The following is a 12,973-nucleotide window of genomic DNA, read 5'->3' as shown; positions in this document are numbered from 1 at the left end:
TGAAAGTTTTGGTGATAAAAATTAGGAAAATGTCACTTGTGCACCTTTTGCTCTAATCCGCTGCTGTTTAGCATGTGAAATAAATCATTCAAACAAACAGAAATGTAAGACAAATGCTGTACAGCAGGCGGTCTTTATCTGTCACAATGAGAACGCTGTTTCTTTGATCGTCAGTATGTTCCGTATTTGAATCGACCACATTTCCTGTTCTCTGCAGTGACCTTATTTTCTCAGAAAGGATCTGTGACAGTTCTAACTATGTCCTGTCATCTTGTCTTGATAAACCCTTCAGTACTGCTGTGATGTTATTTTCACCCACTGAATAAAGCCAGTTTTGGTGTTATTTAAAGGAAATCAAGTGGAGCTCCTACAAAATAAAAGGCTGCACTTTCCCTTAATTATTTAAAATCCAGATTCAGACTCGTAACAATTGTTTTTTTTTCTTTGTTTCATGTTTCAGGTGTACGATATCCCACCTGGTCAGATGTTCCCCGGTCAGCACAGTGCTGCCAGGAACCAAGGAGTCTACGATGTTCCCCCGTCTCAAATGGACCTCAGGACACAAGGCATTTATGACATACCTCCCTCTTCACAAGGGGTAAGAGAACATTTCAACAACTAGTCCATCTTCCACCACAATGAAAGGGCGCATCAGTCAGACACTCCATTTATTTCAAGCATATAAAGAAAATGAAGGAAGTGGTAGCTGCTTATGACCAGAAAATGTTATTTTATGTTTATTGATACAGTTCCTAGTATTTCTCTTAATTGTCTGTAATAAATGAATAATACGTCAAATGTCATATTTAAGACATTCTTGCGGCTGCGCTAAATGAAACCTTTGCCTGCCAGAGGACTTTAACCAAAACTCCATGAGTATGGTTCTGCATCTGAACTCTCCAGCAGGGGAAATAAAAAAAAAGCTGAGGACATAACTCCTCTCTTTCCAGACCCTCTAAGATTTCACCAGACTTCCAGACCCGACCAGGCAGAGCGCCATCAGTTTGTTTGTAATAACCTGAAATATGCTGGGACCTGTTATTTGCGTCGTTCCTAATTACAGTTTGGGCAGGCCTGTCTAGCTGTAAAGAGTGCATTTCAAGGCTGATGGAAATCTCTTACAGGCCAGGGTTTTATTCACCCCACTGCGCTCCCATCATGCTCTGTGGCATGTACGTCAGAACACACACTCTGCCCTGTCAAGTTAGTGGGAGGTTCGCGCTTTGTTGTGCTCTTGACTGCATTAGAGGAAGAAGCTCTGAGGTTTCAAATCTAGTATCTGCACAAGCCAGAAGGTCTTTCACTTCCTCCATCACGAGCTGCAGTGCTGCTGTACAAACTGTATCCGGTGAAAACCTGCTGGCTTTCAGCGCCTTTACATTCACACCTAGCCGGGTTACAGTCGACTCTTTCCAGTAAAATCACTTCTTAAATGTCACATGATGAGAAGTATGTGTTTCTAATCGGCCCTTGTATTTAAAATAATTCATCCCAGGCTAAAACTGAAACCTCTGAGTCAGTTTTCACTACTGAACATTTGATTCAGACACAGTGTGATGAAATGCTCAGCCTTCTGTGGCTTCGGTCTCTCCTACAGTTAAAATAAGAAGGCTATGGTCCCAAAATAATGCTGGGGGCTGGTGAGAAATCTGATGACTGACCTGCTGCATGTGTACACAGATTTGAAGTAACCAAGTTACTACAGTGTATTTAAAATGCATTCCTCACTAACCAGTGTAGGCTGATTTCTGTGGGTAACCTGTTTTTTAAAGTACATCATATTCCTGATTTAGGATGTTCTGTTGATGTTTGTCAACAGCCACACTGATATGAGCAGAAATGAATCATATTCAGGTGCTTTTAGCTATAGAAACAGAGGGGCTTAATGGTGATGGTGATATCCATTACATGTTTTCATTACATGATCATTGAAGGTCTACTCCTTTTAGTGAAACATCCTTCTGATGAGTTTGTCTGGATGAATGATGATCAGAAACTGTTGTGTTTTAGAAAAGGAACCTTTTGTGTGTCTGATTTTATTCGTAGAGTTGCATGCATTTGAAGTGCATTGTGATGTTTAATTCATGTCTGATTGTCTCTGCCTGCAGGTCTACTCGGTGCCCCCCTGCAGGACCAACCCCGCCCTCCAGGAGGGAAACTACGACTTCCCACAGCCTCTCAAACACAAACAGGAAGGCATCTACGATGTGCCGCCTCCTGTCCTCACCAAGCCCACTCAGAGCCCCCAGTCGCATTATGATTTCCCCCCCAGTGTGGAGCCTCCTGCCCATCACCAACACCCAAACACCAACGGCAACGAAGGCATTTACGACGTGCCTCCACCCACCCTTCATTCAGGGACGGGGTCTCAGAGGGACGTATACGACATCCCCCGCGGCATGCAGCCCTCCCAGCACACACAGCACAGAACCTCGGCCACCGACAGAGACGGAAGCAAAGGTATCTACGACATCCCCGCTCAGGATGCTCGCGCAGTAGCTGACGTTACGGACGGCGTGAACCGTCTGTCGTTCTCCAGCACCGGGAGCACACGCAGCAGCATGTCCACCTCCTCGTCCTCCACGGGCTCCAGCTCTGAGGGCCGCCTCGCCCTGGATGTGGATGCTGCTGTCCAGAGGTTGTACCGCCTGCAGCAGGCTGTGGATGCCTCAGTCGGGGCTTTACATTCAATGGCAGCTTCCCCTCACTGGAGGACTTTTCCCTTCATGGAGCGTCACGCTAACGACGTCCGCACAGTGCTGGACAGGGTCCGGGCTGCTCTGGGGGACTTTGTTGTGTTCGGTAGAGGGGCCGCGGCTAACGCCACGGCTCTATCAGACTCCAGCCTGCACAGTAAGCTGAGGAGGCAGCTGGGACGCCTGGAGGATTCACAACAGATCCTCCTGCAGATCTACCAAGTCCTGGAGAACTGCAGCTGGGCTCTGAACGCCCTTGCGTCCTCTGCCAAGCACCACAACAAGAGCGACGACCTGGATCGCTTCGTCATGGTCTCCAGGACTGTTCCCGATGACGCCAAGCAGCTGGCCTCCACGATAGGCAGCAATGCTGAGCTGCTGTTCAGGCGGACGCACATGGATGGGTCTTTTTCTATCGGGAGCACACCTGATGAGAATGTGATCCACCCGCTCACCTCCCCCTCCTCTGATAACGACAACTACGGAGGCAAGACCAAGCCGTTCCCCGTGCCCTCCAGCCAAGACAAAGACAACATGAACAACAGTGAGAAGTGTGTGAAGAGCTGGATGGAGGACTACGATTATGTACACCTGCAGGTAAATCCTTAGACTGAGAAAAGCATGAATGAATAAGAAAACATTACGTGCATAAAAAGGTTTTAATGATCAGAAACAACTGATCTGATGATACATAAAAGGTCAAACCTGAGTCCCTTTAATGCTTCTTCTCACTTGCTTGTCTTTGTCCGCAGGGCAAAGATGACTTTGAACGTCAGCAGAAGGAGCTGCTGGACAAAGAAAACATTATCAAGCAGAGTCAAGTCCAGCTGGGCCAGGAGCAGGTGAGACAAGAAGCTGTTAGCATTGGTAGCTCTGCACAGCCCTCTATCATCACTCATAAATATTCGTACATTCATAGCACACCATCAGATGCACACAACGGTTGATGTTTTGGGTCTCATAGGTTCATGTCAGTCAATGAAACATCATAAAGTGGTGAAAAACGCCCATCATAACTTCCCAAAGCGATGTCCTGAAACCAAACAAATACTTCATTTATCATTACTCATGATAAAACAAGCAGCAAATATTTGGCATTTTTGCTTGAAAAATGACTGAAACAGTCTTTTGTCTAATCAATTAATTGCCTGCTCTGTGCAGATCGAGCTGGAACTGGATTTTTGTTTTGGTCTGTAGCAGAATTTTAATCTGACAGAGCTGGATCTGATACGATTATCTCTGTAAAATTACAAGGACAAGGTGCACGTTTGCAAGCAAGGTCAGAAACTAATCTGAATCCTGTCACCCTTCACAGATCAATCAGTTCAAGAAGCTGGAGCAGGAAGTGATCAAACCCGTGGAGAATGACATCACACAGTGGATCTCACACTCGGGCATAACCTCAGACTCTTCCTCCTCCTCCTCCTCCTCCCCGTCCACTCACGTGTGCGCTCGGGACCGCCAGCTGCTCGGCTTCTACTCTGAGCAGTGTGAGCAGCACTTCATCACGCTCCTCAGTGCCGTGGACGCCTTCTTTGCCTGCGTCAGCGCCGGGCAGCCTCCTCGCATCTTCGTGGCACACAGCAAGTTCGTCATCCTCAGCGCCCACAAACTGGTCTTCATCGGAGACACTCTGTCCAGGCAGGCCTCGGCTCCCGAGGTGGCCAACAGGGTGATGAACTCCAGTAACGTGCTGTGTGACTTGTTAAAGACAGTTGTGGCTGCGACTAAGACGGCGGCCCTGAACTACCCGAACACAGCTGCCATCCAGGAGATGGTGGACAGAGTCACTGATCTCTCACACCACGCACAGCAGTTCAAAGAACAGTTGCTGCAGCTGGCCAGTTTGTGATTTTCAACCATGTTGCTCCAGTTCATTTCACCACAGACTCCATGTGTGCATTAATTTAGCATAAATATATATATTTACATTCTATATATATATATATATATATTGCTCTTCATCTTTAAGCCTGTTTTGGATGTTGTAAATAGTATGTTCTGTAAATATTTGCTCTATTTTTGTGTAGATTGTTTTATATTATGTTATGAATATATATGTAGATGCAGTATTGGTGTCTGTAGGATTACGTAGACGTTTTTCATAACATTCCCATCGTATATTATGAAGCACCTTATGAGATGAGTCCTGTTTTTCCATTTTTCCATGTAGAATGTCGTTGATGTGTCTTACTGCTGGGTGTGACAGTAAATCCTGTAAATCATGTTAATGTTGATATGTGTGTGGAGCTCTCCACAAAGTAAAGGATTGTTCTTAACCATGTGACAGTGTAGTTTAATTTCTTTGACGTGTCAGATTTGTTATAGTGAAAGTTGTTTTTCTGGAGCTTTCAACAGCATCTCATGATCGTCATCCACACATAGTGTTTGTGTCATGTCAAGTTTCAGCAAAAAAATAATAATAATAATAATATTGAGATTTTTTTTTTTTTTTTTTTGTTAAACTACCATTTCCAGGAACAAGAATGACTTTCATGCTCACATATAAAGACTTTAAAATTGAGGGTGATAGAAACAGAATTTACATGAAGAGTCGATTTATGCAAAGTGTTATTTAGCAGTTAATAAATAGCCACATTTGCAAGTAAAATATTGCAGGTTTTAGTCTTTATCTGACTGAGGTAACCCAACGTCAAACTCAATCACATCCCCGTGGAGGCCAGAGGGATATTTTGGATTTCAAGTCATATCTGATCACAGTTATTTGTACCCTCTAATCCCACAGTGAGAAACATGTTTTTCAGAGCGATCCGATCAGCTTCAACACATTTTCTCTTGTTCAAAGCGTAGTGAATTGATAAAATGTACAATAAGACGGTGCGTCCTCTGCAACAGCCTCTCGGGAACATCACGTTGGAGGTTTAACAGCTCCAGTAACTGGCTGTAACAACAGCCTTTGTGTTTTTCTTTCTCTCTTCATTCCACATTTTTACCTGCTCCTCTTTCCTTCATTATGCTCTGAGTGGAACTCCTTCTGGAGAAGCTGCTTTATAGATGGATTGATGGGACTGTGTGATGAAGAGATGCTCATGACCACAGTGAGACTTCTGCCCCCCCTTCAGCTCCCAATCAGAAAATCTCATTACAAATCCTCCGAGCTCACACAGGCTGGCACTTACAAGCAATCTAAGTGTTTTTATTATTCACTGCATTCCTCTCTGTTCTCTCCAGGGAGATGGGAAAGGAATTTGCAATGACTTTAAAAAGGGCTCCCATTTAACCCAAACTGCAGACAGACACAGTATGTTAGGCAATGTCAGGTCCATTTTATAAGTCTGCCTTGGTCATCTGCTGCTGATCTGCCTTGCAAAGCCAGAGAGCACAAACCACAGAAGCAGTGATGTTGAGAAAAGGAGTTAAAAGCTTTCCGGCTGATAAAAAGATTTAGTGCCTTCACTTCATTTGAGGTGACTATTTTATACCTAAAATAATTTCCATAGAACCTACATAATACCTGACATGACTAAGAGTCAACAGACATGCTACTGTAGCAGCTCAGCTGCTGATTTGACTTAGGTATCGGACAGTTATAATGGCATTTCAGGACATCTCAGGGCTTTAAACAAGTGAGAAAAATAGCCTTTGTCTGATAAATAATTGAGACCTGGGGAGAGTTTGGCAAATCAATTAGTTATTTCAGTCCTGGGAGCTTTAATTCATCCAGGCCAGAACGTACAGTCCTACAAGGAGCTAGTTACCATTAGCAAGAGATAAGCTGTGTTTTGCCACCATGATTTGATTTTCCTAGTTTCTCATTTATTTATGTTGAATAACTAAATTACTGAGATGTTGGTCTGGTCTATTAAAGTTTGTATTCTTCAATTACAGATAAGACCTCAGCAAAAATCAATGAGTGCATTTAGTTTTAGCTTTAGCTCAGGCTAGCCATTGCCATCTCACCAGCTAGCTTTCACTTGATATAAAGCTAGCTCTCTTTCTTTAGCTGTTGTTTTGCCCATGCAGGACAATTATAATGGTATTTAAATACACCTCAGGGCTCTAAGTGAGACAAATAGCTTTTGTCTGATAAATAATTGAGACCTGGGGAGACTTTGGCGAATCAATGAGTTATTTTAATCCTGACAGCTCTAATTTCATCCAGGCCAGTCTGCACTGGAGTTAAAACCCAAGGTGGCACTTATTGCTATTCTTTAGCTAAGGTAGTTACTGTTAGCCAGAGATTAGCTGGGCTTGTTTCTCCATCATGATTTGATTTTCCTAATTCATTTAGTTATGCTGAATAGCTAAATTACTGAGATGTTGGTCCATTAAAATAGCTATTTTTCAGTTATAGATAAGAGTTGAGCAAAAATCAATAAGTACATTTCCTTTTAGCTTTAGCTAAGGTTAGCTGTGGCTGCCTCAACAGCTAGCTTTCACCTCATATAGCTGTCTTTCTTTAGCTGCTGTTTTGCCTTTGTAGGGCAGCAATAATAGCATGCCAGGATATCTTGTGGCTCCAAACAAGTGAGAAAATAGCTTTTGTCTGATTAATGCTTGTGACCTGGGGAGAGATTGGTGAATCAATGAGTTATTTTAGTCCTGGCAGCTCTAATAAATCCACTCGGGCCAGAGCACACAGTCCTGCTCTGAACAGCAGCAGAAGCTTCTGTGTGTGTCTGTCACCAGGGGCAGTGTGCCAAACATCTCATAAATGGCTGTCTTTGGTTTACCACAATTGCACAACTACACAAGGTGCTCCAAAGACAGAGAGCTGAAGCTGCATTTTGTTCAATCCCCTGGAGCAGTTGTTTCCACGCTCCCCGATGAGACACTGTCTGGTTGAGCCGAGAAGCAGCAAACAGGTGTTGGACTGCTGAGATGGAAACTTGCAGTGATATACAAGAGCAGCAGCAATCAAGAAGTCAGCTGCTCACCTGTCTGCTGAGTGAACAAACAGTGAAAAGGTCATCAGAGAGGTAATGTGCAATACCAACAGCCAGCAGCAGGAGCAAATGGCAAAGTGTGGCTCTTGCTGGATATATAGAGGGAGTACTGGAGAGTCTATGTCATTTCCTTGGCTTACCACAATCATTTCCTGTAAAGTATTTGCAGGCTCTGAAATTACAGCTTCGGAGCTCAGCAGGGCCTCCTTTTCTTAAAAAAAGGCCCCAGCTGCAGGCAGAAACATAGTCAGCCAGATCTGAGGAAGAGGTGGCATCATTAGTATGAATAAAACTACGAGTGAAGGTTTGCCTCAGAGTTAATTTACTGTCAGGGTGGTTTCTTAATTTTCTGCATCTGTTTCCAGTAGATGATGGATGCAGGATATTCTGGATGAGTGGATTCTCAACATTTGAGTCATACCACAGTAAAATGCATCAATTACTGCACTTTAAATATTTCTTCAATGTGTTTAATTACATGTACGTTCTTGCAGCGGTGGAAGAAGTACTCAGAGCTTTCACATAAGTAAAAGTAGCAATACCACAGTGTAGAAATACCACAAGTAAAAGTCCTGCATTTTCACTGCAGTACCACCATCATAACATTTATTATTGGATTATAATTACTGGTGCATTCAATTATCACTGAGAACGCTGCAGCTGGTAAAGGTGCAGTTAACTCATTTATATACTGCTCTGTCCTTAATAATACGTCATAATTCACAAGTTGATTAGATTTTATTTTAATTATCTTAATCAGTAAAGTAACTACAGCTGTCAGTGGACTAAGAAGTATAATATTTCCCTCTGAATTGTAGTGGAATTTAAGTAGAGATGCAGATGTAGGATAAGAGATTATTGCAGCTGTTGCGTTTCAAAAGAGCTGACTGATACAGAAAAGTCTAAAAGCCACACTCTATGGAGAAATTCAATACATATGAACTTTAAAAAGTGTCAGTAGTGTTTTTAACTGCTTTACTCTCCTGTCTCTGAAACTTTCCAACTATAAACCTGCATTCACCCTCTAGACCTGTGAGACATGTTTGCATCCTTGCTTTGTACTGAGCACTTTAGGAAGAAGCTAATGACCCTTGAGGCTGAAATGGGTTAAGCCTTGCCAAAGACTAAAATTGCCTTTTAAAGCTAGACAGACTCAAATTAGATTACACGTACAGTAGATTTATTCACTGCATTGAGTTCTGGGACGTTAATTCATGGCAGTAATGTGAAAACAGCCAGCAGAGCTCGAAGGGCACGGAGGAAGAGTTCACTGCAGTCAGCACATGTGTTTTTGTGTTAATATTTGTTTTATTTTTAGTATTTTGTATGTTTGAGCATCTGTTTTTGTTTGTGAATTCCACTCACAAACAAAGCAGCTGCACTGTTTGTTCCAGAGAAACTTCATGGTGAAAACTGAGCAAACAGACTATTATCAGAACAATAGTAATATTTCCATTTATGGGAACATTTCCCCCCTTTGTCTTCACTCCCGATGGGCATTAAAGCTCAATGCAGACTTCTCTGTCTGCACACTCATCCAACACAGTTGTTTTTTTCAGTCTAGTGCTAAGCTGTAAGACATCTTCAAACAAAAAGATCCAGGTGAAAGGATTTTATTCTTTATCCGCATCAATTTATACTGAGCAGACTACAGAGCAAAGAGATAAAACATGTACTGTCTTGCTCAATTCTTAAGATTTCCTTTAAGCTGTCAGACAGTTTGTTAGGATGCTGTTTTCTGTTGGTACCACACTGCCACCGTGTGGTCAAACACGAGGATGAAAATGCTGAATACTGTTCATGGATTTTACCAAACGAAGAGACAAACTGGGAGGCAGCAGCACTGAGTGCAAAGTCTGACTGGAGAAACATGTCTCACATCAAATATGTTGTCACCAGGTCCAAGCAGTGAAAGACTGATCCACATCTTTCACTTAAGTCACACTAATCATTATGCAGTATAATAAATATTATGTAACTGGATTATAATTACTAACACAAGCATCATTAATGATGCAGCTGAAGAAAATTTAAACTACTGACGGGCAGCTGAATCTACAGGAATACATCATTGTATTAGTTGTGGGATATTAGTCATAATAAATTGTATTAATCTAAATCTGGAGGGAAACAGGAACTAATGTCATCAAATAAACAGAAGTGGTAGTAGAATAACATGTATAATACTTGACTCTGAATTGTTGTGTAGAACTGTAAAGCAGCAGGAAGTAAAAATACTCATGTAGAGCTCAAGAACCTCAAAATTGTACTCAAGTACAGTTCTTGAGTAAATATATTCTGTTACTTTCCATCAGTGAGGGTAGAATATTGGCTGTTTGGGACACCTCAATGAGTATTTTATTAATTACCATCACATCTTCCTACAGCCAAATGTCTTGTTTTATCCAGCTAACCAAAACCCAAAGATATTCAGCTTACTGAATCTGAATCTCTAAATGGCTAAGAGGTGGTTATTTGCGTGTGTGTATATTTAGAATGAGGCACTTTATGTAGTGTTTAGTATATTTATTACACTGGTGATTTACAGCCGATACAGACAAGTACCTCGATCAATCAATCCCACATTCTTCCAAAAACAAAAAGGTCAGTGCTCAAACTGTTTATGGCATTTTTTTTTTATTTGAAGTCAGTGCTCCACTGAAGAAAAAAAATCACTTGATAAAAAGGTGCAAGAGTTACATGAGTTTTACCTGGAGGGAGAATATTACATAAATATTGACGAGGCCCTGGTCAGCTTTGATTTGCTGTGTAATGGAAACCGAACTACTCTCAGCTATACAAAAGGAGGTCATGTAACAAACAGTGGATGTCCTGTCGACAGGCACTGGTACAGACGGAGGCACAGGGAACGGGAAAGGGTTCACCACTCGTTTCATTGCTCCTAGAGATCAGCTAATAATGTGTAGAGCTGCTTCTGAACACCAACAGTCCTTGGATCTTTCTCCTGACTCTTCAAGTATAAATCGATAGATAAAAAAAAAAAGGGCAAAGGAGAAGTTGCAAGAAAAAAGGTCACATTTTGCACAACTGGAATGAAGCCGTGTCATTTGTCATCTTCCTTCCATCCAACAGGTCCTTGGAGATTTTTGGGCATTATCTACTGGATGGTAGACCATAATACGAAGAGTGTGCAAGAAACAATAAAACAACAGCATAAACATTCCTTTCATTGCACTTTGTCATGTTTCAAAGAAATTTAAATTGTCAGTTGTACAAATCGCTGTTTCGGTTTAGAGTTTATCTTCAGTTGTTGAAATGATGCAGACGAGCTCATCTTTAACATTTACCTGTCTACTTTGTTCAAAGCAGGACATACTTCTGTTAAAAACGCAAGATTAAAACATGTACGTGAAAGAATTAACACATCTCTTTGTGTGATGGAGCATCTTCATGCTCCACATAGGTGGCAGGAAGCAGCGTGGCCACTCACAAATGCTGGCCGTCACTATTGCAGGATAACAGGAGGGGCATGAGTGGAGCCCCAGACTCACTGCTCAGTACATAGACGATGGTACATAACCAAACACATGAACAGAAGACAGAGAAATGGACAGTAATGTACGTAAATGGCTTTTCCCTTTGAAACCAGGAGATCTGCCTGGTCAGTTTAAAGTGTCCTGGTGAAGAGGAGGGCTGACTACTGAGTGTCCACAATGTCCTTGTGTAATGGAGAGTGTAGGGTCTGTGGGAAATGTCTCTGATGGTCACACGTGACGTCTGTAGAGGGCTGACAAGCGGCCATGTGAGGAGAGGTTTCACGAGTAGATGTGAAGGATACACAGCGGCCGTCTGGGAGATCTATGAAGTGCTTTCTGGAGAGGCAACTCTTTGGCGTGCAGTCCTGGGCCGATTTCGTGTTGAGGCGTTCGCTGTACGTTCGCTCTTGGTTTCGGACGGCTGCGTTTCGGCCTGCGGGGTGCCAGCGTCCCCAACAAGTTCACGCAGGAACTTGAACTTGGACAGGAAGAGCTGCCAGACTACATACCAGCCTGAGGGGTAAAGAAGGGACAACAGGCATTTACAGGGATGATACAGATGCTCTTAAAACCAGAGGTGCTCAAGTCTTCCTTTGTGCCTCTCATGTATTAACATTACACAGAGGTAAGCATGTGGTTTTCTCAAAAATAAATGCCCTCCAATCTTTGATAATCCTGGAGGGACATTTAACAACCAACGTCAATTTTTTTGAGCAGCGGCCAGAACATTGTTTCATCCAGAAGGACAAAAGAGTCAAAACAACTGGGATGTTTTCCAGAGATCACTGAGTATCTCTCTTTCAGCTGCTTAGCACTGGAATGTGAATGTACCAGTAATGCTGCTACATTAGAGGCACTTACACCTGATTACTGTATGTGGCTCAGGTGTGTCCTGTTAAAGCTAATCAGGTGTGAGCAGAGGAGGAAGAGACGCAGAGCACTCAGTGGTGGGGCTGCCTGGGGCTGAGTGAACATGCACCTGCAGCTCTGAGCAGAACAGCCGTGTTTATGTCCCGACATCTGCCAGACTGCTCCGCTGAGCACGATAAATATAGAAACTCCTTACTGAAATCGAAACTTGCCGGTCAAAGACACTCAATACACTCTGACCTGCCATTCAAAGCGACTTTTAAAAGGAGCAGTCGGACGTTTAGGTGGGAAGAAGGAACTATTCCTTTAAGATGGTCAACGTGAATTTAACATCGAATCATTTAGCTAATGTGTCAGCTATCGCAGCCTCTTATTAGCTAACTCAACTGATCCCGGCGTCATTGTTCCCAAAGCATGACAACAGTTAAAGCAGCTACACAATGGCTTTTAGGGAGTTAGCTTGTTATGTAAGTAAGTTATGGAGGTTATTTTGTTTAAACTCACCAAACAGCATGAAGAGCAGCGCACAGACAAGTGTGGCCACAATGACCAGCAGTGTGAGCCCGACACTTTGCCACATCTTAGCTGGACACTTGACAGCACCAACAGCATAAGGAAACGGATGCGGTATGTTTTCTGCTCCGCACCTCACAACCGTAGCAAGGTTAGCCGCCTGGCCGCTGAGTTAAATAGCTAGCCGAGACGAGAGAGAGAGAAAAAACAAACAGCAGCACATTGCAAACTCACACCAGCTCGCTTGCTCGTGTGTGGCTAGCTAGCTAGCCAGCTACTTAGCTAGCTGGTTGACAAACGGAGCCGCAGCAGTTTCACACGACGAGGGAGGACTGTAACATGAGCTAAGGTTAGCTGGTCACGGCAGGGTAAAGTCCTTTTTCCATGGGCTACATAACTGCAACATGTATGATCTGGTTCTCACAGCCGAGCCAGAGCATTAGCTCACTACAGTAACTGGGTTAAGACAACAAAATCAGCGTCAGGAGAC

General features: G+C 43.0%; 2 protein-coding genes across 2 annotated transcripts in view; one reads left to right on the top strand and one right to left on the bottom strand.

The window, feature by feature from the left end:
- Nucleotides 1–5,093, top strand: part of nedd9 (neural precursor cell expressed, developmentally down-regulated 9) — a 29,447-nt gene extending 24,354 nt beyond the window's left edge. Inside the window, exons 4-7 of the mRNA XM_076755373.1 lie at nucleotides 461–598; nucleotides 2,109–3,293; nucleotides 3,449–3,538; nucleotides 4,012–5,093. Of these exons, the coding sequence (XP_076611488.1) occupies nucleotides 461–598; nucleotides 2,109–3,293; nucleotides 3,449–3,538; nucleotides 4,012–4,548 (1,950 nt within the window). The 3' untranslated portion in view covers nucleotides 4,549–5,093. The remainder of the gene's footprint in view (nucleotides 1–460; nucleotides 599–2,108; nucleotides 3,294–3,448; nucleotides 3,539–4,011) is intronic.
- Nucleotides 5,094–10,215: 5,122 nt separating this feature from the next.
- On the bottom strand, nucleotides 10,216–12,973 carry smim13 (small integral membrane protein 13). Its single transcript, XM_076755374.1, has 2 exons — nucleotides 12,475–12,973; nucleotides 10,216–11,613 (listed from the first exon to the last, which is right to left on the bottom strand). The coding sequence occupies exons 1-2, from the start codon at nucleotides 12,548–12,550 to the stop codon at nucleotides 11,423–11,425; spliced, it is 267 nt and encodes an 88-aa protein (XP_076611489.1). The 5' UTR covers nucleotides 12,551–12,973; the 3' UTR covers nucleotides 10,216–11,422.

Source organism: Chaetodon auriga, chromosome 17 (assembly GCF_051107435.1).
Source record: "Chaetodon auriga isolate fChaAug3 chromosome 17, fChaAug3.hap1, whole genome shotgun sequence".
In the NCBI taxonomy this organism is placed as follows: domain Eukaryota; kingdom Metazoa; phylum Chordata; class Actinopteri; order Chaetodontiformes; family Chaetodontidae; genus Chaetodon; species Chaetodon auriga.
This window is presented reverse-complemented; position numbering and strand designations above follow the sequence as displayed.

What these genes read in the sequence shown, in the direction of transcription:
- smim13 (XM_076755374.1), bottom strand. Translation starts at nt 12,550, where the DNA reads ATGTGGCAAAGTGTCGGGCTCACACTGCTGGTCATTGTGGCCACACTT. An exon ending in GCTGCTCTTCATGCTGTTTG is followed by an intron (nt 11,614 to 12,474) that starts GTGAGTTTAAAC and finishes TTTACCCCTCAG; the next exon opens with GCTGGTATGTAGTCTGGCAG.